This window comes from Ascaphus truei, chromosome 2, assembly GCF_040206685.1.
Source record: "Ascaphus truei isolate aAscTru1 chromosome 2, aAscTru1.hap1, whole genome shotgun sequence".
Lineage (NCBI taxonomy): Eukaryota > Metazoa > Chordata > Amphibia > Anura > Ascaphidae > Ascaphus > Ascaphus truei.
The window spans coordinates 380,541,599-380,567,539 of record NC_134484.1 but is presented as its reverse complement, the minus strand read 5'-3'; the positions used below and the strand labels follow the sequence as shown (position 1 = coordinate 380,567,539).

The 25,941-nt window shown below is 41.5% G+C and overlaps 1 protein-coding gene across 1 annotated transcript in view; it reads left to right on the top strand.

Annotated features, from left to right (window-relative positions):
* Window positions 1-25,941, top strand: part of DNAH11 (dynein axonemal heavy chain 11) — a 323,392-nt gene that overhangs the window by 67,381 nt on the left and 230,070 nt on the right. Inside the window, exons 20-27 of the mRNA XM_075587148.1 lie at window positions 1,408-1,524; window positions 1,610-1,696; window positions 7,092-7,250; window positions 10,265-10,348; window positions 15,391-15,549; window positions 19,214-19,336; window positions 20,100-20,222; window positions 21,524-21,748. Coding sequence (XP_075443263.1) covers window positions 1,408-1,524; window positions 1,610-1,696; window positions 7,092-7,250; window positions 10,265-10,348; window positions 15,391-15,549; window positions 19,214-19,336; window positions 20,100-20,222; window positions 21,524-21,748 — 1,077 coding nt within the window. The remainder of the gene's footprint in view (window positions 1-1,407; window positions 1,525-1,609; window positions 1,697-7,091; window positions 7,251-10,264; window positions 10,349-15,390; window positions 15,550-19,213; window positions 19,337-20,099; window positions 20,223-21,523; window positions 21,749-25,941) is intronic.

The window sequence follows — 25,941 nt, the reverse complement described above, 5'->3', positions numbered from 1 at the left end:
TTTAAATGTAATAAAACATACTTCACCAGGAAGAGCTTCCCATCGTTGCATATCTCTTTCTCTCTCTCTCTCTCTCTCTCTCTCTCTCAAATAATACGGTTTAATAAAAAAAATAAACTCAGACAAATTCGCCAAAGTTTGATAGCGTGGTATGAGAAATGACTCGTGCGCCAAACACAGGTGAGATGACCGCTGTTTACTTGCTCCGCTTGGACACGTGACCTTTGGGAACGTCACTGTTAGTGCTGCTGATGTGAAGGTCCCCCGACAACCCAGAAATGGCAGCGTTAAGGTTCCTGGTATAACGGAGTGCTGATACACAGAGGTAAAGTGGCTATTGGCAAAGTGGCACTCAATCAGCCACCGCAGGTCCCCTCTGAACACGTGTTCCATGCCCACCCCTGCAGAATTCGGAAGCTCAGTAGTCGAGTAAACATTTGGAGATACACACAGCAGACAGCCAGTATTGAGGGATCTTCCATGGTGGCAAGCATTATATATACATATATGTGTATACACATACAGAGAGAGAGTTAAAAGATGGCCGTCCTCACAAGTTACAAGGCATACACTGTGCACGGTAAAAAAATATCCTGCTGGGGTCCAAAACATTGGGCTATGCTGTGTTATATGAAGCAATAAACACTTAAAAATATCGATTCTTTTCCAGTGACAATACTTTGAACACTTTTATGATATATTTATATTATAAATGTGCTAACCTTATGTTTGCACGTGAGTGTGGTTTTGTTACCACTTTGCAAAATGCTATCAGTAAATACTGGCCCCCACCCTTCCTACACAAGGTACAATTCTTATATGCGGGGGGGGGGGGGCAGCGAATTGAGTGAGAGGAGATGAGGATGGGAAATTGAGAGAGTGGACAAGGGGGGGAATTGAGTGGGAGGGGGGCGGTAATAGACTGAGAAAGGAGGGTTGGATTTAGTGAGAGACGAGGAGATAGTGGAATTGAAAGATAGGAGGAGGGGGGAATTGAGTGAGAGGAGGAGGGAGGGGGAATTGAGTGAGAGGAGGAGGGAGGGGGAATTAAGTGAGAGAGGAGGAGAGGGGGTAGTAGGACTGTGGTCCACCAAAAAATTGGTGCCCATTTATTAGAACACCTGAAAAAAAGTTTGGCCACCCCTGATATAGTACATAGTATTTTTGTAATGCTGTTGTGGTTAAGATTGGGTAGTTACCTAAAATATTCAAAATTATAACACATATTAAAATGATAGTGATTGATCTTCTTTGCTTTGTGAGCAATACAGCAGACCTTAAATCTGATTCTATATTCACTTTGCAGAGCTCTATAATACCAATCCAGTGTACAAGCAATACAATTATTCTTAAAGATGTGTATAGAATAGAGAGCATTACATAATCTTCCTTTTTTTTCCCCAACAGGTACTGCCAGAAAAATGGAATAATACAAAAAAAATAGCTATTTCTGTTAAGCATGATGTTGCTCCTCTGCAGATTTCAGAGGTTTCCATTATTCGCAGAAGATGTGTTGCTTTTGATGTAAGTCAAGTCCTAGACTAATTATCTCATTGTATACAAATCTTTATAGAGTTATTTTATATTTCTGTTTTTTTTCTTTCTCTAGACTAAGCAAATGCACTTCAGAGAGAGATTTTGTTTGGAAGCACCCTTCTCTTTTGATGCAGAAAAGCCATATGTCTGTCTAGATAAGGTAAGGAAAATAAATATGCTATAGCACAGTGGTTTTCAAACCTCTCTTTTGGAAACCCCAGTCACACCAGAAATAAGGAATCACAGGTGGTTTAAAAAACGTGGGAGTACTTATATTACATATGAATAGAGTGCTGATTGGTTATCTCTAAATTAAGTGACTATGGTTCCCCAAGGAGAGTGTTGAAAAACAGTGCTGTGTCACAGAGAATGGGAAAGAGGAGATATGTAGGATCCAGCAAAGGAGCTGTTACACAGGTAAAAATGTCAGTGTTTTGTTACAAAGCCTCCAATCCTGAGAAATGACATCTGTTCTCCACTTTCATCTTTATATTCTGTCACCCCCTTTCCATCTCTTCTAACTAGGATCCACTCATGACATACTTACTCCACTCTAACCATGAAGGGTTTCCTGCTCTATCACTTCTCTTTAACACATTCTTCTTTACAAGAATTTTTACTTTATCCTATAAACATGCATTGTTCTGCTCCTATCCTAACTAAACCTCATTGATCCCACCTCTCCTTCTCCTATTTTCTTCTTCAAACCACTTTGGAATTATGAGTAACCTTTTTTTTTACTAGATGATTTTTATCACCATATGCTCTATTTATGGCAATTTTGAATTCCGTTCTCATTCTAACAATTCTACTGTGTCTATCCTCACTACATTCACTAGTGATCTTTTGATTGTTAAGTCTTATCGTCACTCTTTTTATTCGCATTACAATGGATCTTCTGATTTTGACACTATTGTCCATTGTCCACCCCATTCCTACAGTATATATACCCCCAATTTCTTTTATTGTATGACATATCCACCCTCCCCCATGGTTTTAGCCTTTCTCACTACTCCTTCAATGTCTCTTTGCCAGATCCCTTGTTCCAATTTTTGGAGGAGCCATGTTGGTTGCAGAACTCTGATCTCTATCCATCTTCTCTTTTGATTACATTTTACACTCTTTTGATTTTCATTGTCACATCTATACTGGCAACATCCAAATCTACCCTGGCCTGGTAAATGGTACACATTGGCCACCTTTGTCACCGACTACATTTCTAAATGCCCATTGTTACCTCACTACTTATATTTAAAACTGAACTCCTCATTTACAAACTTTCTCCTTCCATTCCAAAAACCTACTGTAACTTCTCAATTGCTATCAAAAAATACCATCCTTACATTTATACACTCCCTTGTTATTTTATCTGACTCCTTTTGTTCCTTCACCCCATATCCAGTGTAATGCAGTTCTTTTTATATAACATTGCCAACATTTAATAATAGCAAAAGTCAGAATTAATTATTTTTTCACTTTTGAAGCTACTACAACTCCCTTCACTTTCAATTCTCTTCTTTCTAGTCCATACAAAGTACTACCACAAGAATTATTTTACCTATTATCCTCCCCTAACTCTTCCCCATTTTATAATACACTAGCTGATATACCCGGCGTTGCCCAGGGTTTAATGTTCTCACTCCCACTCTCTCTCCACTCCCTTCCACTCTCTCCCCCCCTCTTCACAGCTCTGCTCCCCCACCCCCGTTTAGAGCTGCGCTCCCCCTCCCAGTTCACATCTCCGATTCCCCCCCCTTCAACGCTTCTTTCCCCCCCCCCCTGTTCACAGCTCCGTTCCCCCCGTGTGTTTGGCAGCTGAGCTGACTAAGGGGGGAAGTGTGTGTGTGTCAGTCAGTGTGTATCAGTATGTATGTATGTGTGGGCTTGCCCCCCCCCTCTCTCCTGACTCCCTTCCCCCTCCCCCCTGCGGACTAGATACCTGATGCACCCTGCCCTGTGGCCCCTGGATACATGATGCACCCTGGCCTGTGGCCCCTGAATACTGCTTGCCTGTGGCCCCTGGATACCTGATGCACCCTGGCCTGTGGTCCATGGATTCCTGCTGGCCTGTGGCCCCTGGATCTCAGATACCTCCTGGATGCCTGTGGGCCCTGCCCTGTGGCCCCTAGATACCTGATGCTCCCTGGCTTTCTGTGAGGCATCCTTTATTGTGGCCCTTAACTAAGCTAGCCTATGCCGTGGCCTCTGTCCCTCTGATCCCCGGTTCTCCACCCCTCTTGTTGACTGATTCGGTTCCGTCGCGTCCTGGGGCTGCGGCCTGAACACTCCTGCGCCTGCGCTGTCCTCGTGACATCACCACAGGCACCATAAAAGCGGCATGTAAACAACGCCAGATGACGTGATTCCCTGCGCGTGTCCCCCCCCATCTCCACCCCTCACCCCTCTCCACCCTTCCCTGGCGGTCCCTGCTGAGGGGAGAGATAACGGGTCCCGCGTGTGGTGAGGAGAAGCGGCGTGCGCTCCTTCCACCCCCCCCCCTCCCTGGCGCTCCCGGCATCCCCGCTGAGGGGAGAGAGAACGGGGACCGCAGGTGGTGAGAGCTGCGGGTGAGCGGGGGGTGAAGGGGGGGGAGCCGGCGGGGAGGTGAGCTGCGGGTGAGGGTGGGTGATAGGGGGGATCCGGCGGAGAGGTAAACTGCGGGTGATGGGGGGGGGGGGGGGGGAGCCAGCAGTGGGGTGGTGTTGAGGGGGCGGGGGTGGCTCTTGCCAGCGCACGTTACCTCAGGTGGTGAGTAATCCGCAGGGGATGAATCTGCACTGAGGTTATTTTCTGAGAGTGTGGCCGTTGGGTATGTGAGGTCATAGAACACGCAGGCCAATGAGAGGCGTGCGGGGGGCGGAGCCGGGCCATGGACCAATCAGATTGGCCAGAGGGTGAGTGAAAGACCAACGGACCAATCAAATTGCCCATAAGCACAGCAAACATACAACGTTTTCAGCAAACAAACAATGTTTTCATTTTTATAGATATAGATTCTAAGTATGTGCTAGTTTTTCCCAAAACTTAAATCTCTCTTTTCTGTTTTCCAAATGTCACTCTTCATCATCTCATTACTCATACCTAGGGATTTCGGTTTTAGGGTTTAACTGAAAATAAAGTCCACAGGTTGGAGATAAAGGCATAACGGGGGAGTATGTAAACTAAAAAAAAAAGTATACAGATAAATTACAAATCCAAATTCATGTCAATTTTTTTTTCTATTAACACTCCTTGAGCAAGCGCCACTTACGTAGGTATGAAAGTCGGGGGATATTTTGTAACTTGGATCACTATTTTGTATATGTCTGAATAAAAGAACTTCATATTTTTCTACTCAACCAGTGTTCCCGTCCTATTTCCGGTTTGGTGCAGCCGGTGTGCTGTTGCTCCAGATTCCTTCTTCTACTTTTAACACTGATACACACTGATTTTGTTAAATAAAACACAAACACTGGAAAAAATAAAAAAATAAACGCCAATAAACAAAAATCCCTACTCATACCACCTCTTCAAAAGGAGTTCTTCCAACACAATTTTTTAAAGGAGCCTGTGTAACCTCTCCTGTTTAAATCTACCACATTGTCTCCAATTACTTGCTTCATGGCTTGCCTAATGGACATCTTCCATCTGGCATCCACTTGGCTTCTCAACTTTCCCTCCTCAAACTCTCTTTTTCACTCTCTTCTTGCATACTCTCACTTGTTTACATCACTAAGAAAATCACCTCAGGCTCTCAGGGAAAGGAATGTTCTCTCTCTCTTTCTCTTTCTCTCTCTCTTTCTCTCTCTCTCTCTCTCTCTTTCTCTTTCTCTCTCTCTTTCTCTCTTTCTCTCTCCTTTTCTCTCTCTCTTTCTCTCTCTTTCCCTCTCTCTTTTTCTTTCTGTCTTTCTCTCTCTCTTTCTTCTCCACTTGCACTCTTCTCCACCTTCTTACTCCATGCACTCTCTCTTCCGCCTTCTCCGAAAACAATCTAATCACCTACTGCTAAAATAAAAGATAAAACTTCAAGTAGTAGATCTGATCTCTTTTTAACCACCTATCCTGTATGCATTCTATTGCTAGTGAAGTCCTTTAGCACGTTGAACCCTAAGCTTCTCTGAGCAGAGCCCCCCAGTATGAATCTTTTGTGATAATTTTGTGATAATGCACAGTTAAGCATGCATACCCAGGGCAGCAGACAGATTTCCCGAGGCCCAGGACTAGAGTTACTGTATGTCTGCTTCCCCCCCCGCCCCGGCGGTCTTGCGAGCCCCCCCATTTCACACCTCACGAGACCCCTCTATTTCCCTACCTCTTACCATGTATTTCTCTCTCCCTTGTTTCCCTCCCTTTTCCTCACTCACCCCTCTCACTCTCCCCCCTCCATCAATTACCCAATTCTCACTCAACCCCTCGCATGTATTTCTCTCCCCTGCGTGTCACTCTTACTCCCTCTCAACCTCATTCACTCCCTCACCCTCTCTTACACTCCCTCTCTCCTCTCACTCGCCACCAACCTCCATCAATTACCCCACTCTCACTCAATCCCCCCCCACAAAATACATACCAAAACAAACCACCCCCCCAATACAAAAAAACTTCCCACCCCTCTAAATACATACCAAGCTCCCCCCACCCCCAAATACATATTTAAAAAACCTCCACCCCCCAAATACATATAAACCCCCACACCCCCAGATACATATAACAAAATACACCAACCAGTGATGTACCGAATATCCGAAATTACCCGGTACCCGGCGGATTTTCAGCTACCCGGAAATTACCCGGACCCGGCAACAGAGAAGTGCTCCCGGCGCCGGGTAATACCCGGTGCCGGGTAATGTCAGGGTAGCTGAAAAATATATCATTACTTACCTGCTGTCAGTGACGGAAGGCGAGGAAGACCCGTGAGGAAGACAGTGACGAAGACATCTAGGCAGGTCAGCAGAGGTCCTGTGGCGGTGGCAGCATCAGCAGTGTGTGTTCAGCCTGCGCGGGAGCTGCAGGACTCCATAGCAGTGTGAGCTGGGGAACCATGTGACCGGAGCAGGAGCAGAAGCGCTCCTATTGGACAGTCCAATAGGAACACTTCTGCTCCTGCTCCGGTGTGGGCCGGACGGGCCTCCTGCTCCGGTGAGGCCTGCCTCAATGACTGTCCCACATGCTTCTGATGCATGCACACGTGTCGGGCCTCCCTCTCATGCCGGTTCATGAGGCCCAGCTTACTTCTGGTGCACTGACGTCAGAGATACCCATCGTGCGGGAGCGTTAGAAGCTCGGTGTGCGACACCGTGAGGGAGGCCCGCAGCTGGGGGAGAGCCGGGGCCCGGCTGCAACAACTTTGTCCGGCTGCCAGCCTCCCCATTCCCCCCCCAGCCACCGGGCCCGGGACATCAGTCCCGGCTGTCCCAACTGTCCCAACTGTCGGTGGCCCTGTGCATACCTGTCACTATGTTTAGGACTGTGGGTTTTGTTACAATTGCAGGAATATTTGTCACAGTATAAATAAAGGATAATAAACATAACAATAGTATTAATAAAAAGTAATAGTATATTATTTCTGAACTCCATAGGCACACCAAAATCTTGAAGCACTGGGGCGAGAAATGTTGAATATGCAGGAATCTGCAAACCTTTTTGAAGTGGCTGTTCCGGATTATAAGCAAATAAAAAAATGTTGTCAAGAAATACAACTGTTGAAGGAATTGTGGGACATGATATGCAATGTTAGGGTAAGAATTCCCTTCCACAGGAAATATGATTTTATGCTAATAATAATATAATATATATATGCGTATTGGTGATATTTTTTGTTTAAAATAATGAGACGTTTTATTAACACATTAAATCATATTAAGTAGCTGATTTTTTTTTTTTACATTTCACATGTCTAATATAATTTCATGTGTTATTCAAATTTGTATATAAATGTGTCTTGATTCATAAAAAAAAAAATAATGGTTTGGCAAATGGACCAAATATGTAAGTTTAAAAAAAAAAAAGCATTAACAATTATTGGTTCAACTACTTTCAAGACCATTATGTTGTTACCTTGGTTATATATTATTAGTGTGTGGCAGAAACAGTATTAAACGTTACCACGTAACTTATTTTGTCTTTACCATATTTGTGATGCACGAACATGGATTGAGTATATAGACCATTTAGGTCAATGTTGAGTTAGTAATCCTTCATTAAGTGTTAAGTGCTCTGAACATACTGTATATGGAAGAGAACATATCCATTTTAATAAAAGGCACATTGACTGTTTATTAATTATTAGATACATAATGAATCTATGAAAATAGAACTGCATACATACACAACTAGGGAATATAAGTAAAACCCAGTCCCAGATCGGTGCATCAAAAACCTTACAGCAGGTTACTATATATGTAAAGGAGGCTGTTGGTGGAAAGAATATATACGCAGGAATCCTAAGATGATGAGTGGGTGTGTTAGAGACAAGCATGGGTGTGGATATGTGAGTTGATGTCTGACCAACAAACGGTAGATGAAGGGAAGTAACGGGGAACCCACCGGCAAGTGAATCCTCCGTACCAACATCACATCCCAAGGGTCCCACTGCAAGAATAAATATCCCACTGGATCAGTGCTTGAATACAAGTGTATAAAGGTAAAACTCACGGAATTGAAGTGCTGGAAATTTTTTCCAGTTGGCAAACTATGACAGATGAAGAATCCCTCAAAATGGCGGTGCACAGCAAAAGTTAGAAAAAGCTGAACATTATCGCCCAAGAATGAAGAAATTATATATTGGGCTCTATGAGCAAACATGTATAATTACCTACAGTATGAGCAAACATGTATAGGTACATATACTGTACATGTTTGCTCATAGAGCCCAATAAAATGTTTTCATTCACTTCACGTCCATCTCTTTCTCACTTTTGCTGTGCACCGCAATTTTTAGATTCTACATACAGATCTAGCGACCAATGGACTTTAACCTCTTCCAAAGCCCCAGAGAAAATCTTGCACCCTCTTTTACTTATTGTGAGTTTGAGGAAAACAGGGGAAGGCAGAACACAATGAATATTTCAGACATGGCAAAGTTCTTTTAATTTTGTTTTTCTCTATTGATCACTAGTCATCTATAGGAAGAATATACAGATATTGCTATATACTGCAACATTTCCAGGAATGGTTCAGCATTTAATGATGAGTAGTTTAGCATTTATAAGTATAGCCTGGGTCCCCCTTCTGTCCCCTTACCTCCTGGTGCGGTTGCAGCTGGCAGCGGAGGCTGAGGCAGAGGTCAGAGGCGTGTGGGGGAGACTGCCGGAGCGCTGCGGGAGTTGGAGGGGTAACCGTGTCACCGGAGGTCCGCTGCAGCACCCTTAGCAGGGCACCTGCATGTTGTTAATAGTCGCACATGCGCATTAGAGATATTGCACACGTGCAGAGCTTTCCCAGGTCCGGTGGCCATCTTGGTACACCTTGCGGATGCGCAGGAGGCATTGCAAGTGGTGGCCATTACTCACACAGCTCCGCAGGGGAGCTACAACTCCCATGAGCCTCTGGGAATAGAGACACATGACCCACAACAGCCAATGTGGCGCCCGGATTGTCCTGCAAGGGACAGATACATTTGTGTGAGCTCTGCAGACCATGCCAATCGGAGCTGGGACACGGAAGGGTGTGGGTGTGTGTGCAGGGTGTCAGTAGGCCCCTGCACTAAGCCAGAGACCCCCTTATAGGTCCCAGTTAGGCCCCGACTCCCCCATAAGCTTGTGGCTGCTACAGGGACAGGCCCAATAGATAGGGACACTGCCCCTGTATTTGCAAAGCGTCAGGGGCACAGCAAGACACCGCACAGTATCTGCGGCCTGTGGTCTTATGAATCAGAAACTATCTTCATGTTGGGACACTTCAGTGGGAGTCCACCCCATGCAGAGGCGGAGGCTTCGCTGACGACGACATTGCGGGATCAGCGGATCCCTGTTTGCTCTTCGGTCATACCCAGGTGCTGGAGCACCTGGGTAGGTACCTCAACAAGTGCACCAACAACAACATTCTTATTGTGGGCAGCGCTGTCACACAGTGGGTTGGCTCCTGTGGACACCGGGTGGTTAGATGCCCAAGTTATGCAGTACTTTGGGGGAAACTCCACCAGGATGTGGACAAGGTGGTTGGGGGCACTGTGGGGTTACGGCTGTCAGAGACCTACGTTGTGCACGTTATGCAGTTATCTATGTTCTGATCTGCGTTCAGCAAATCTGTTATATATACAAGTGTGTGTGTATTGCATTGGGTCCTGTGCAAGGGATATCCAGCAGTGCTAGGATCCTTCACAGGTGGAGGCGATGTCACTGGACGAACCAGGTACACCCAAGGCTCCCTGCAGCGGAGGATCAGGCCTCCTGTGAGCATACAGGTAACAGCGCACCACACATAGTCACCCTTGACATGGGGGAAAAGGGGCTACATAAGATTAAGGACCATATTTACTAAGCGTTGCTATTCTACAAGACACCTGCTAGCGCCGCAAGAGACCTCCGAGTGGGCCTAAAGGTGTCTTCTAATGCATGAAGATGTCTTGTAGAGTAGTACTGCTTAGTAAATATTTGCATATTTATTAAGCAGTGCTAAGTCACAGGACACCTTATAGCCCATTTTCCAGCCTTTACAAACCCCTCATTTAGTATATTTGATGTAAGCAATGTATGTACTGTGATTTTCATGGCACAGGTGCATTGACATTATTCTGTATTTATCTTTTCAGAGCAGTATTGCTGATTGGGTTAAAACTCAGTGGAGACAGATTAATGTGGAACAGATGGATGTTGAGCTAAGAAGGTTTGCCAAGGCAAGTTCCATAGCTGCTGCTCTTTTAGATTTTTTTTCTGCAATGTTTCCCATTCATTTAACTATGAAAATAGTGATTCCAGCCATATTCATGAAACTGTTTTCGCATGATCAAACTGTGAAGAAAAAGTCCACTATATTAAAATAAAGTCTCACTTATATACTACATGTGAGAGAGAGATGATGCTCAAATGCCTGGTACTATCCCAAAATATAGTCCATTCATAAAAGGGAAAGAGCACACTGGGTATATGATTAATGTAGTAATAATCCAGATGTACTTAAACCTAAAAAGGGTCTCTAGCACATCCTGAAGGTGGGGGATAGGCATACAGAAACACCTCCCCCCTCCTCATTGGGTTGGCCCTAGGTATGAGTACTCACAAGTTCCCAGCAGCTATCCCCAAAGCGTGCAGCTGTGTCCAAGTCCAGAGAAATCCAATGCAATGTGTGTGCAGCGCACAGCAAGAGAGAGAGAGAGAGGCAGGTCTGGCAGGAAAATAATCACTTTAATGGGAAGCCATAAAAATCGAGGGTTGCAGCCCTTCTATGCGTTTTGGCAGGTTATGCACTTTATAGTACAGATTAATACATTATTATGACAATATTTGGGGGGCATTTCTGGCTTGGTATTGTTTTTTTTAATTACAGTTTATTATGTTGATGTCATTGTTTGTTTTTTTCCTGCTTGATGGAAATCAAATGTTTGCGATTGTTGTTCGTTTTTACTTAATGTTGTATTATGTTAGCTAATGCGTTTAATGGTTATTTCAGATATTGTTTGAATTTATTTCTTTGTAGTTTAATGTTTCAATTAATTCATTAATGTTGTAGAAATTAATTGGTTTGATTGGTTTATGTGACTATTAATTTTCAGTTGGTTTAGTAATTAATTGGTTTGATTGGTTACTGTTTAAAATAATTCCGAGTTGTTTTAGGAATTAATTGTTTTGATTGGTTAATGGTTTAATTAATTCATTGTTGATGTTGTTAATTGCTTGTATTCATTGGATTAGCTGGCTACTGTTTTTATTTAGTGAAGTATGTTTTGGAGTTATGTTTTATTATTGTGTGTCTAGTGCATTAATGTATTGTAATTAGGGTGCCCATTGAGTGCTATAGAGGCTTATCATGCCCATATTATTATTATACTGTATGGGTATGATGTACCACTATACTACTCAATAGGTACAGGGTGGGTATAGTCAGTCCGGGGTGGATGCTTAGGCCTCCCGGGTTTGTATCGGGGCAGGATAGGTTAACCCCTTAATTACTATAGCGGTTATTAACCGCTAAGGTGATTAAGGGGTTAGGGGCCATTAGAATGTCTTTATTATGTATATATGCTTTCTGGCAACGGAGGACAGAGGGACATGCTGGTGTGGTAAGTAGAACTGTATTTATTTACTTTATTGATGCATGCTAATGTTGTGTTTAATAATGGGCAAATAATCTATTATCCATATCTGGATAATAGTTATTTTGCCCATTACTGTGTGTGTTTGGGCGGAGGGGGCGTGTATTGATGTGTATTAAATATTTTTTAATATCCATTTCTTTCATAGTGTACATGTGCAGGGAGTCTCCGGAGCTGAACCGCGTTGGTTTTATGTCCGGGGACCCCCTGCTTCCCAAGATACAGGCCCCATTATGGAGTGCCGGTATCCCTCTGCATTGAAATGTCCCGCGTCACGTGACCGGGACATTTCAAAGCATAGGAGATACCGGCACCCAATAAAGGGGCCTGTATCTCGGGAAGCAGGGGGTCCCCAGACCTGAAACCAACGCGGTTCAGCTCCGGAGACCCCCTGCACATCTACACTATGAAATATATGTATATTAAAAAACATAATTTGCGGGCTAGATTTCCGCTGGCAGAGGCGGCTCTCTCATAGCCAATCTCTCTGCAGCAGAAATGTATCGCCGGGTTAGGCCTTTCCAGAGGCTCAATGCTATCGCTGGCAGCAAATCGCTCATTTTGGGAATTTTGCGGTGAATGGTAATGAAGGCTTGCTGAATACCGTGATAGCAACGCCAAAAAAAACGGCGATTTAAATGCCCTGGCGATAATTTTTATCAAACTTTACTGCATGAGGCCCAGAGAGAGATGTTTTCAAAATAGTGTGCATGATGTATGCAGAAATATGTAACTGTGATCTGCATACAGTTATGATGAAAGAGGTGCTTGTATCAAGTGGCATTCCATTTTAGTTTAATGAATGTACCCCAATAGGTTTTCTTCTGTACAATGTCCTTATTTCTCTGTCTGCGATTAACCCAGCATAACAGACCTCAGTAATTCTGGTCACATCACATAAACAGAAAGGTTTAATTTGAAGATAAATACTCACATACAAAAATAGTACAAAATAGCGGTGATGTTCCAAATAAGTTATGGTATTCTTAAAGGTAGTTGCATAGTTTTCTGTTTCTTAGTGGGATCCTTGTATTTGATCTTAATATCATGATAAAACTTCTCTTCTTCATATTCTGATCTCTCTCCTCATGGTGGAATCCTTCTTGCCTCTCCTGTACTACCCTATCCTATATATTTTTACAGATAATATCCCTTTGTCAGCTCTTGTTATCACTAATTCTTATTATCAAATAAGGTCCTTCAGCTTCAAATTGATGTAATCTGATAAGGAACTGCCCATGTCTCCATACAAAGAATAACCTAATATGGAATGTCTTCTAGAAAGATCTCATAACTCCTATTGCCATCGCCTCTTGCGGTTGCATACGTTGACATTTTGTCTTCATAACGGATTCAAACATATTACAATATAATTATATCACTGAACTGGATTTCTTATATTTTCTAACTAATTTCTATGTGCTGTCACCAAAATTGTACAAAAGCAACCCTCACTATTTGGCACGTCGACATTTCATGTTATAATATACTGTGATCTGAATCACAATATGGTGTAATTTATTATATACAGTATTGTGATACATTTTTACCACCAGGAGAGTTCTTTGAAGATTACATTGTAATGTGCAGAGCTTTAAAACCCCACAGCATTCTCTCAATTTTCTCGCAGTTTATTATTTTTTTAGTTGGACATACAGCATATAGACATTGCCTAATCGGTGGTGTTTAAATAATTCGGGATTATGATCTGTTGTTTTTCTGGTATTTATGATGGATATTCATGTAATTTGATGATGCCTAAAGATATTCATTAGCCTTTTATTGCCTGGGTTCTCAGACAAAACAACAAATGGGACACCAGCACTCCTGTTAATGAAGAGAGACAGTAAATGTAGTGAACGGTGCAGTAGGAGTTAGAGCAAGACAGACACAAAAGAAACTCTCTCTCAGGTACAGTAGGCTGTAGTAAAACGTGCTACCAATAGCACTGTAGAGCCTGTGAGAGCTAGCAGCAATCCCGATGGCCATTTCGCTTTGGCGCTTTCTCAAGGGCCCTTGAGAAAGTGCTAAAGCGAAACGCCCGCCGGGATTGCTGCTAGCTCTCACGGGCTCTACAGTGCTATTGGTAGCACTATTACTACAGCCTACTGTACCTGAGAGAGAGTCTCGTTGAACACTAGGGCACCCAGCTATCTTCCACACTTGTGCTGGTACCGCAAATATGTCAGTGGGTCATGTGCATACAGTTACTTACCTGCATCTGCGAGTAAGAGACATGCCCCCTTGTTTATGATTTGGGGCTAGTGTATTAAGACTCTAGTTAGCATATTGTTACACTGGCACCTCTCCAATGATACATCTACAGTGGCTGTGCTACTATACACTTGTACTTGCCTATTTTCGAGTGTGTGTATTATCATTACTATAGATACCAATTGTAGCATGGTCGTCGGAGGGGGGAGTTGGATTAGAAGCTCCCTTCCTCCTTGTAGGCTCAATTTCTATTTTTGTTGGGCCATCCAGCCCAGTCATTACCTCCTCCAGGGCTAGTGGCTCTACTATTAAGTAGCGCTTCATATCTGAAGCTTATTTTGCACCGGAGAGTTTTTTAACACCCTATTTTTTTATCGTTATAATACAATTAAAATAGTTTTTATTAATATAGACATCATATCACTTATCACTTGTGGACGTTCTTAGTTCCGTGCTTCTTCTACTCACAATATTATTTACTTTTCACTCTAGTGATACTGAGTGCTGTTACAGTAGTTAGGGAGCTTCTACTGGACCACTGGCCCATCTGAGTTCTCACCTAAATGAAAATACGCGTGCATTTACTAATTGATGGAAAATACAATTATTGCTGAAAGCACAAACAAATGTAAAAATGTGTTTTTTTTCTCCAGATTTATTTAATACATAATTTTAAAACATCTTCATTGGTAGAGATGCCTGCAGTTCAGTAGTTTACTTCACACTGCATAACTATAGATTACAGTTCATTTCATACTGTAGTTTGGGGGGGAAAAACCCTGATGCTTATTACCATTTCTAAAACAAAAAATACTGACTTCCAGTGAGTAATGACATCAGGCCAACTGTATACACCTTTTCAGTATTCAAAGTCTTTGATTTCCTATTCTTAACGTTAGTTCTTCCAATAATATCCTTCCCTGTGTGATAAACAATTGCTTGGACATTTTTAGATCTTTTTTTGTTTTGTTTTGGTGGAAAAAATTTGACTTTTCTCCTACCTGTTTTTATATTTATTCCATCCCAAAAGTCTCGTATAATATGAATAAATAGAACTAGGAAATGTATCAGGTTCATCGTTGGATTGTAGGTTCGCTGATTGTCGCAGTGGTGCATGGAATGAGGGATATCCCTGTTGTTGGCCCTTTCAGGACTGGAGTTGACTACCCCCCCCCCCGGTTTAAGGTCTTCCTTACCTCTGCTCTATCAGGTTTGATTGTGACCTGCATCCTTTCTTGAAAACTGAGTAACATCATTTTTTTCTGTCCCTGTACTGCAAGGGTTGAATGTACAGTTTTAGTAATAGAAGTAAGGTTTTATATGTCTTACATTTGTGTTGTATCCCTTCTATTGTCTATCTCTTCGCATTTTATTTAAGGTATGACTACTTAGCCAATAATTTATTTCCCCAGGAAATGTGGTCATTAGACAAACAAGCTCGCTCATGGAATGCCTACGTGGGCTTGGATTTAACTCTAAAAAACCTGATCACATCTCTGAGGGCCGTAACTGATTTACAGAATCCTGCAATCCGAGACCGACACTGGCATCAACTCATGAGTGCAACAAAGGTCAGCCACTCGTATTTTATGGCAACTGTGTGCTAATTTGAATGTCACTTCCCAGAATTCCTGGCTGCAGTGGAAACATTGTATGCTATGAGATAATGGGGAAATACAGGGTTGCAGACCTGTCTGAGCCATGTGAATGTGCTCACAAGCGATATTTCCTTTTTGCTGGGAACATGAAAGTGTTTATGTTAAAAAGAATTGCGGGAGAACAATATATTTCTTCTGTAATAATGTCTGCATTATCTTTCCTTATTTTAAGACCAGGGTTGTTCTACATTGGTACAGTATGTAGCCAGATTTTGGGGGGTTGTTCATTAAAGTGCGATTGTGCTAATCGGGTGTTAGTGCATGAAAACTTCCATTCAAAGCAATAGGGGTTTCTGTGCAGTAGTGCCCAGTTGGCACTATCAATCTTTAATAAGGAACCCTCTTTGAGTCCTATGAATTATTTAAGAGGGTAGTGTTAGAGGGATGGGATAAAAATACAGAAAATACTGATTACCCCTTTCACACCCTCTGTGTAGTTAACAATGTATTGCATTCCATTGACTGGAATGCATGGTAATGGTGTGTTAACATTTCTCACAATGTGTTACAGGGGCTGCAGACACTATTGTACGTTTACATAACTTACTTAATATTTTTCAGAATTATATCCTTCAGCGCCATAACGGCCTTCAAGCACATCATTTAATCATATCATTACGTAACACAATGTATAATATTGACGTTTGGCTGCCAAAAAATAATATTGCTAGAAAAACACTTCAAATGAAGAATGTAACTACAGCTGCTAAATCCCTACGATAGCAAAGTTACACACAGTTGAGCATATTGCCACATTTCTTATTAGCCTTCTAATACAGTCATACAAAGATAAGGCTATTTTGGTGCGAAGGATGTGTTGAGGGTCTATGTATTAAGGCATTTTTGTGTTAAATTGTTGCTACGGGAAATTTTTTCATGATACAGTACATCAATAGTGTTCTGTGTTTTCAGTATTTAACGATTTTTACTGACAAAATTACTAGTTGTTTTTTTTTTTTTAATAAAGGAATTCTCTTTTTTATTTATTTGCACACATTTATCTATCCACGCAATATTTTTTTCCGGGTATTTATATATACTTATAACGTTTTGCACGGTTGTCGTGTGTCCTGCAGTTTTGATATTGAAGCAGCTTTTGTAAAACACAGATTGGCTCACGTCACAGTCTTTTTGTAGTACAAATAAACATAAAATCAATGACTTCATTTAAAAGCAGTGGCCAACATTATGTTTATACAGATATCAGCATGTATTCTAGTAAACTGTACTGGTACGTAACCATCCATACCCGGCTTTAAAGGAGGTCCCATAAGATTAACTATACACAATGGCAGAACTCAAGTCTCTCAGGCCTTTGCAGGGTGCTGCATACTGTACAGTAGGTGCAGTCTGGGTGTGAATAAGCAGATACTGTAGGAGAAAGATGGGTGCCAGAAACTTTTATAAAGCAAAAAGGTGCTTTATTTGACAGTGGTATACATATATCTCAATACTTCAACCCCCAGTAGCTTTCACTTCTACGCTGGGGAGGTACTTAACTTGTTAATCGTAGTAAAGGCCAAATTGGCAGTCTCTTGCATAGAGTTAGTAATGCCCTACCACTTGTTGAGTGGGCCTTTCAGGCATAAACTTTGGGCTCCTGGATTAGCAGCCCACTATTATGTATTGCATACTTCCTCCATACTTATACGATCACGAATGCACAGGGAACCTTCCGGATGCGCCGGTCCAAACATACTCTGGAGTTACTATGTGGAGAACTCCTATCAAAAGCATGTTGCACCTAACAATGTTGAGAACAATCATAGTCCCTTACTACTGGCGCTTACTTAGATTGGGGCACGTTTCCTAACTTCAAAATAATAACAGGTAACAGGACACATCTTAATACACTCGGCTATACACACAAACCTATTTACAAGGCTCACAGTGAGGACCCAGTCAGAACTCGGAAGAACCTGTTTCTAGAACATAGTTGAGCTATATATACCCTCTATGCTCCCTATCATAACATCACTGGTCACCGAGTAGACAAGGGAAAGGGTGAACCTTGAGTGATCCAACCCAGCTGACCCCTTACAGTAACTACAAGTCCCCAAAGAGGGGGCTACATGTATATATATACTGTATACATATAAACATTTCCTCCCCACCCCAATATTTCTTAATTATTTTTATTCATTTCAAAACTGTAAATGCAGAATACTATACATTAATTAATAACAGTGCATAATCAATCATATTTTGTGTTCGTCTTTAATTTATTTTCCTTTTATTAATATAAATTAGGCAGTGTAAGCATCACTGGCTAACAATCGGTTTAAAATATAGAAAACCTAATGTATAAGTCCCTTAAATCTGACTCAGTCACAAGCAGAAATGTAATTGTAGTTGTTCATAATAGCACATTTTTCTTTGCCTTGTTATACAGAGAACCTCGTAGAGATTTCATAGGAGGGAGAAGAAAGTATGTTGTCAATGTTCTTCTTTTTTTCACAATGTACTGTTCTTCTTTCTATATGCTGTTTAGCTGCTCCCCAGCTCTGGGAAAGATTGTAGTCCCATTCAATTACATAGAGCTGATCTGTTCTGCAGCACTGGAAAGCAGTGTCACATCATGTTGAATAGGAGTCCATGTTGGGATACATATGCTTAAAGCTGCAGTTCAGTCGTTTTTTTTTTTTTTTTTTTTACATTTATTTTTTTACTTCAATAGTTTTATGTGTGCAATCTCTAATTAGCTAAAGAACTGTATAGCTGCAGGTCAATTCGTTTTCCATGTATTGATAGGTCGAAATTTGGTGACATATTAAAAGCTGGCATTTGTTTATAATCTGCTTGACTGGCAGTGGAAGCTCATGAATATTCATGAGCACTGCTGCACTGACAAGTGCTAGAGGGAGGGCAGGGCTGACAAAGGGGTGTGCCAGAGCTTGTGACAGGACATGAAGGGGCAGTGCCTTAGCAAATGGCTGTTAAAATAGAATACAAGAAAATTGGTGTTTCAAAGTTGTTTTTTTAAAAACAGAAAATGCTAAAAGTATTTTTTCTTACTACAGAACTGATTTATTAAAAAAAACACACATGCAGGATATTGACTGAACTGCAGCTTTAAGCGGCTGGTCATATGGTGAAGCGGCTGGTCATATGCTGAAGCGGTTGGTCATATGCTGAAGCAGCTGTTCATATGCTGAAGCGGCTGTTCATATGCTGAAGCGGCTGTTCATATGCTGAAGTGGCTGGTCATATGCTGAAGCGGCTGTTCATATGCTGAAGCGGCTGTTCATATGCTGAAGCGGCTGGTCATATGCTGAGGCGGCTGGTCATATGCTGAAGCGACTGGTCATATGCTGAAGCGACTGGTCATATGCTGAAGCAGCTGGTCATATGCTGAAGCGGCTGGTCATATGCTGAAGCGGCTGTTAATATGCTGAAGCGGCTATTCAGGCTTTTATCTTTTGCTGAAATTCCACATTGAATCCCGTTTTGGCTGATAAAGTATAAGCCCCTCTCTCTCCAAAGGGCAACTCATGAATCGGGTAACATTTGCAGTTAACCTTTAAAAGGAAGTCAGAAAACTTTCAAAATAATAACTAAAAAAAAATTTGCCCGGTAGGTCCAGTTTTCAATGAGTGAACAAACAACGTTATCAGATTTGCTCGCACTCCAGCTGCACAAGGTGGAAGATGATGTCCGTAATATTGTGGACAAAGCGGTGAAGGAGATGGGGACTGAGAAGGTATATTTTCAAAGGAATTTAAGTGAAAACATCCTGACATGTTATAACTGTTAAACAGTTCTAAGCAAAGTTCACTTCAGGCACGTACAGTACCTTTAAAATGTTTTTTTTTTTAACAATATCACAAATTCCCTGATTTATTTTTATTTTTATAAAGAAATGTTTTTCTAGCACCCAAAGAAAAATCTAAAGGAAAACTCTCTTAAAGCTGATGTGTTATAAACTATACGATTGTGAGAGACACTTTCAAGATATGCACTGTTAGGCATTCTTTATAAATAACTTTAACAAAAGAGTATTATATTGTATTTAACATTTAACATAAGTTGAACTTGATGGACGTATGTCTTTTTCAACCTCATCTACTATGTAACTATGTATGAAATGTTCCCTTCTTATCTTCCAAAATACCCTTACATTAAACTTCCTAATCTTTCCCATTACTGTATTATATGTGGGGTGACCAGATGTCCCGGGTTAGCCGGGACAGTCCCGGTTTTTAGGCCTCTGTCACGACTTCTTGGGGTGCTGTCCCAGTTTTTTATTCCGCTGACCACGCATGCGCGATCGTCACTTGCCGGCTGCCCTCTTCGCACATGCGCACTTGGTGCTCGCCGTACCGCTTGTGCAGTCGCAAATATAGGGCAAATATAGTCACCCTAATTATATGTTATGTACAGGTGTAATAATTCTGGTTATCCTGATAGATATTCGGGTTAAGAAAAAAGGAATAATGGAATAACATCTAATTCTTTATGATTAGATACTTACAGAGATTAGTCAAACTTGGACTACTATGGAGTTTTCATACGAACAGCATTATCGGACAGGAACTCCTCTACTAAGAACAGATGAACAGCTCTTTGAAACCTTAGATAGCAACCAGGTAAGGGCTCTTTCTACATGGTGTTCTCTCAGCTTAATAATCCACTTGTTTTATAAGTGTTTTTTGTATAGCCATATTACCTACTCATTTATTGATTTTGAATTCCTTTGGCTCAAATTTTTTTTGTTTCTGTTGAACTTCACCAGACACTTGTACAATTCTGTAGATTTAAATGAACTAACATTAACTTTTCTGTGATTATAACCTTCTATATACCAGACGTATCTCTCCCAAAAAAATGATAGTCTTTTGAATTTCCCATACCTCTTGACTAATGCAGCAATATCATCAATGTTTGGGACTGTGGCCCAAATAAATCATTTACGTGGAAAGTTTCTAAACGAGGGTTTAAAGGTGCAGTCTGGCAACTTGTGATTGTGCTATTTGACACCAAACTGCCAAGGAAAATCTATATGAAAATCACAACTAAAAGCTAAAATGTAATATGAGTCATTTGAACAAATCACTTACAATCTACTTCCCATTGCAGTATGGTTTTGCACCATAGAAATCAATAGAAAAATATGTTTCCTATACGTTTTCAATTACTGGTTGGTCTTTGGGCTACTAAGGGGTTAATATATTAGAAATGTGTTAAAAGTTTGTTTCATTTCCATTCATCACTTATTCCAAGTTGGTTGAGGATATCTTGTCGACCGTATGTACTGTATATAGTGGCCACTATATACAGTACATTAGCAAGATAGCCAGCCTGGGGTAGGTGATAAAAATCTTCAATAGTTTTTGGAGGTAGTCCAATATTGCCAGGTATCAGACCTTAGCAAATAGCATGTAAATAAATAGTCTAATGACTCATTTGCATGCTGCAGTAAAACTGTCGCCGATATATTGCAATGGTAAAAACCCTCTTATATCTGCTTTACAGCTTTAGTGAACAGGCCGATGAAACAAAATTGGCGTAAAACAACGATAACGTCTATTTGCCATTTATTGATTTATATTGAATCTAGGCCTGTGTTTTTTATACTGTGCTTGAAATGGTATCGTTTTTAAGTTTTTTATTTATTCTGCAAAGTTTGGCTTTGCCTGCATAGCTTCATTTACAGAAATATCTTCACTCCCTGCAGATTTGAAGACGTTTAATTGTGATATCTGTATGTTATTTATGTCCGTAGCAAAAATAGTTTGCGTCCACCTAACCCTTTCAGTGGTACACAAACCTGCAGTTCAATGAAAAGAATGACACCTCCAGCATTGTTGGGTTGCAGGAGCACTGTATTGCTCACGTTATATGTTTTGTATGATTTTGCTATTGTTTTCTGTTCACTATTCTGTTGTAGGTGCAGTTACAGACAATCCTGCAAAGCAAGTATGTTGAGTATTTCATTGAACAAGTGTCAAGCTGGCAAAAAAAGCTGAACCTCGCTGATTCAGTGATTTATATTTGGATGGAAGTCCAGCGTACTTGGTTGCATCTAGAAAGCATCTTCATTGGGTCTGTAGATATCAGAAAACAGCTTCCAGATGATGCTAAACGATTTGATGGAGTGGATGCAGACTTTAAGGTAAGTTTGGAAAACAATCTTTACTATGTATGTAGTTATTTATGTATATATCTTTATTTATGTAGCGTCATCCGCGCACATAGAGCTTTACAGCAGTAATACACGTGACATTATTATAATATAATACATAATGGGAATAAGAGCTTCAGATATAAAAGTAACATTAGGAAAAGGAGTCCCTGCTCCGAAGAGCTTACAATCTAAGTGGTAAGTAGGGAGAACTTACAGAGACAGTTGTCCATATGCTTTGTTAAAGAGGTGTGTTTTTAGATGGGTCTTAAAGGTGAATATAGAGGGTGCTAGTCGGATATTGAGGGGATGGACATGCCAGAGTGTGAGAAGTTTTAAGCGGGAGAGGGCTTTAAATTCAAAGGGGGTAGACAGAAGACATCCTTGAGCAGAGCGCAAAAGTTGGGCTGGTGGATAGCAAGAAATTAGGGCTGAATGTAAAGAAGGGCTGAAAAGTGTACAGAGAGGAGGAGAATTTGGTAAGAAATACAGGATTTAATAGGAAGCCCGTAGAGGGATTTCAGCAGCAGAGATGCTGCAACAGATTTAGTAGAGAGTAAAGTGATTCTAACAGCAGCGTTTAGAATAGATTGTAGGGGAGACAGGTGAGAGGCAGGAAGGCCGAACAGTAGAAGGTTGTAATAGTTGAGATGGGAGAGAAGACGGGCCTGTGTTAGAGTTTTAGCAGTAGAGCGACAGAGAAAAAGGCGTATCTTTGCAATGCTGCTGATGAAAAATGGACATTGAAGGGTTTTAGCTCTTCTCTGATAGGTGAATGTGAGGAAGGAGTCAAATGTGATCCCTAGGCAGCGTGTTTGTGTTACTGTGTGCCTGATAGTTTTGCCAACAGTAATGGAGAAGGTGACAGTAGGGCCAGATCTGGGAAGAAGTATGAGGAGCTCCGTCTTCGACATGTTAAGTTTGAGTTGGTGGATGGCCATCCAGGATGATATACCGGAAAAACATTCCTAAACTTTGGTCTGTACAGCAGGTGTAAGGGCAGGGGTTGAAAGATACCTTTGTGTGTCATCAACATAGTGGTGGTATTTGAACCCAAGAGCTGTGATAACGTCACCTAGAGAGGGTGTGTAAAGAGAAAAGAGAAGAGGTCCCTGGACAGAGCCTTGATGTATGCCCACTGAGAGATTGACAGAGGAGGAGGGGCTGTTGACAAACGAGACATTGAAAGTGAGATGGGAGAGGTAAGAGGATATTCAGGCTAGAGCTCTGATTCACATGCCAAGAGTACTGAGAATATGATGGAGAAGAGGATGGTCCACAGTATCAAAGGCTGCAGAAGGGTTGACTAATATAATCAGGGTGTAATGCTTCGGCAGCATGGAGGTCATTAGCCATTTTATTTAGGGCTGTTTCAGTAGAGTGAGCAGTGCGGAAGTCAGATTGTAGAGGATCTAGGAGAGAATAGGAGGTAAGAAAATTGAGCAACCGACAGAATAAAAGGCGTTCAAGGAGTTTAGAGGCAAAAGGCAGGAGGGAGAGAGGGTGATAATTAGAGAGACAGATAGGGTCAAGGTTGCTGTTTTTGAGTAAAGGTATAACTATTGCATGATTCAAGGTGGCAGGAAAGGTCGCAGAGCTGGGGAGGGGTTTAAAATATGTGAGTGTAGGGATTAGAGGGGGAGCAAGAGATTTAAGGAGATGGGAGAGAATGGAGTCAGGACGGGGGAAAATGGTTGAGGGAGCACAGATCAACAGCAACACTTGCTCTTCTGTGACAGAGGAAAAAGAGTCAAGTAAGGCAGGAGGAGAGAGAGGAAAAGGAGGTGTAATATTTGAGGCGGATACCGAAGGGGTGTAGATATAAAACATCTTCCCTACTTATCTGTATTTCAAAATGAAAATCTTCCCCACTTACTTTACATCTCCTTAAATTGGCCTTCTTTGTCGCAAGTAGATAGGTTGTGTACACAGTTGAGATAAGTATAAAGTGTAGTGCCAAGAAAAATGTTAATAGTCATTCAATATCAAACTGTTTGCAAGTGCTTGTTAACATTTTGCGATACCTGTAGGTGTTCCAAGCACCAATCACACTTATTTGATACACATAATGTTATAATCAAGTTGCCTGGTGTGTTTGGAATATTGAGAATGGCTTTCAGGCCAACATTTTGAAACTGACTACTGTCATTTGAAATTATGGAAACAGATTAAAAACAGCTGATAATATTTTATTTCTTTGAGTTGGTTTGCTTTTGTTTATCTTCTACATTTCATTCTAACTAAGTCTAGTATTTGAACATTTTAATAAAGTATTTGTACACTGCCATCTATGTCGCACACAATGTAGTTTACAAGAATAAGAAATCTATCAGCAAAATATGTATAATAAATAACCAAAGTCATTATAGATAAAGGGGGATATGTATCGATATTATGCAGTTTGCTCCAGAATGTAATTTACACTCACTGCATATGTACAGTATGAATCTTGTTTCCTAAACTTCACACAGATCGTTTAGGTTAACACCACCTATGTATGTAAAGCAAAGAGAAATGTAAACGGCACAAGTCATGGGCGCACAATTATGTGTATTTTATTGTAATATTGCGCTGTCCACTCCCCTAAACCTCCAATATTCACTCCCCAAATCAATCACTGGCACAAGCAGAGCAAAATTGCTACAGATAACCTTGATACATTGATACAAAGGTCTGGGAGTCATCAAAGCACCATACAGGATATCGCGCCCAAACTGGCAGTAAGTTAACCTCCAGATCGGGTGTGATATCCCGCATCACATCTTGATTACTCCTGGCTTAAGTGGCACAAAGTCAAGATGGCATAATTAGCATAATGTTTGGAGCAATACACCATTCAGCATGATGAATATGGGCCAAACTATAGATTTAGCAGGCGTTAATACTCGAATACAGGAGCCAAAAGTAACAGCATTGTGTTATTTCACATACAAATCGCATGATTTGCGCTTTACCATGCAATAACGGGAGTAACGAAGCGTAACAACGCCTGCTACATCTGTAATGTCTCAGACTCATAAGGTGAGCTCACACTTATAGGGCTGCGGGCCTGCGATCATGGGGGTGGCCACAGACCCTATCCCCAATTTCATTAAATGAGCCCTGACTCCACTCTTCACCCCACCCTAGTAAGCTCCAGCATCCTCCTCCCACCCCTGCTTCAATTCAACAACCTCATACTAGGGGGGGGGGGCTTTTTTCAGGCTAACCGTTATGCACCCCCGGGCCAAACATGTATCCCCTTCCTGAGTTGCATAAACCCTATACTGGGCTTATTCTATATCAGCCAAAGCGGCCGATCAAGCTGTTTTCAGACAAAATTCTCCATTGACGTCAAAAGGGAATGTCGGCTGAAAACAGCCCAAACAACCGCTTTGGGTGATATGGAATAAGCCCCTAAGTTGCATTATCCCTCCAAGTTGCATCATTCCTCCCAGGTTGCGTTCTTCTATTGTTCCCCGTGTCGCTCCATTGCTCCACCTACCGTAGGCCGCACACACAATACATTTAAACAGCTCTCTTCTTCAAGAACAAATACTGTAACTTTACCACTGTAAAACTGCTGAATTTGTTTTTTGCCTTTAATAATATTTCATCTGATAAAAAAATTGAGTGGTAAATGTATTAATCTTGACCAAATATTGTCTTGCTCAAACCACAACTATAGTGTGGTTTTAATATTTTGGGGTTTATCAACTACACGCTTACCATGTGTGCATTTGTGTGTGAAAGGGATGAATAACAGCTGGCCTCCCAGTTGCCTTACTCACCTCACCACATGGGCACTCAAACCCCCAGAAGGCACGCAGCACTCAAATTATGCTCTAACCACCACCAAGATGAATTTAAGGGCTTAAAATTTAAGGAGTCCCAATTTAGTAATTTCACAAAACATTAGAAAATTAGGACAATCTCTTCAGAAGGTAATAGGTTACATTAGAGCTCCAAAACAGTACTTGTTACATTTTAGATTTAATATTACAAAAGCTGTACAGGCATACCCCGCTTTAAGTACACTCACTTTAAGTACACTCGCGAGTAAGTACATATCGCCCAATAGGCAAACGGCAGCTCACGTATGCGCCTGTCATCACGTCCTGAACAGCAATACCGGCTCACTGCCTGTACCGAAGCTGTGCGCAAGCGGGGAGACTATAGAGCCTGTTACAAATGCGTTATTTACA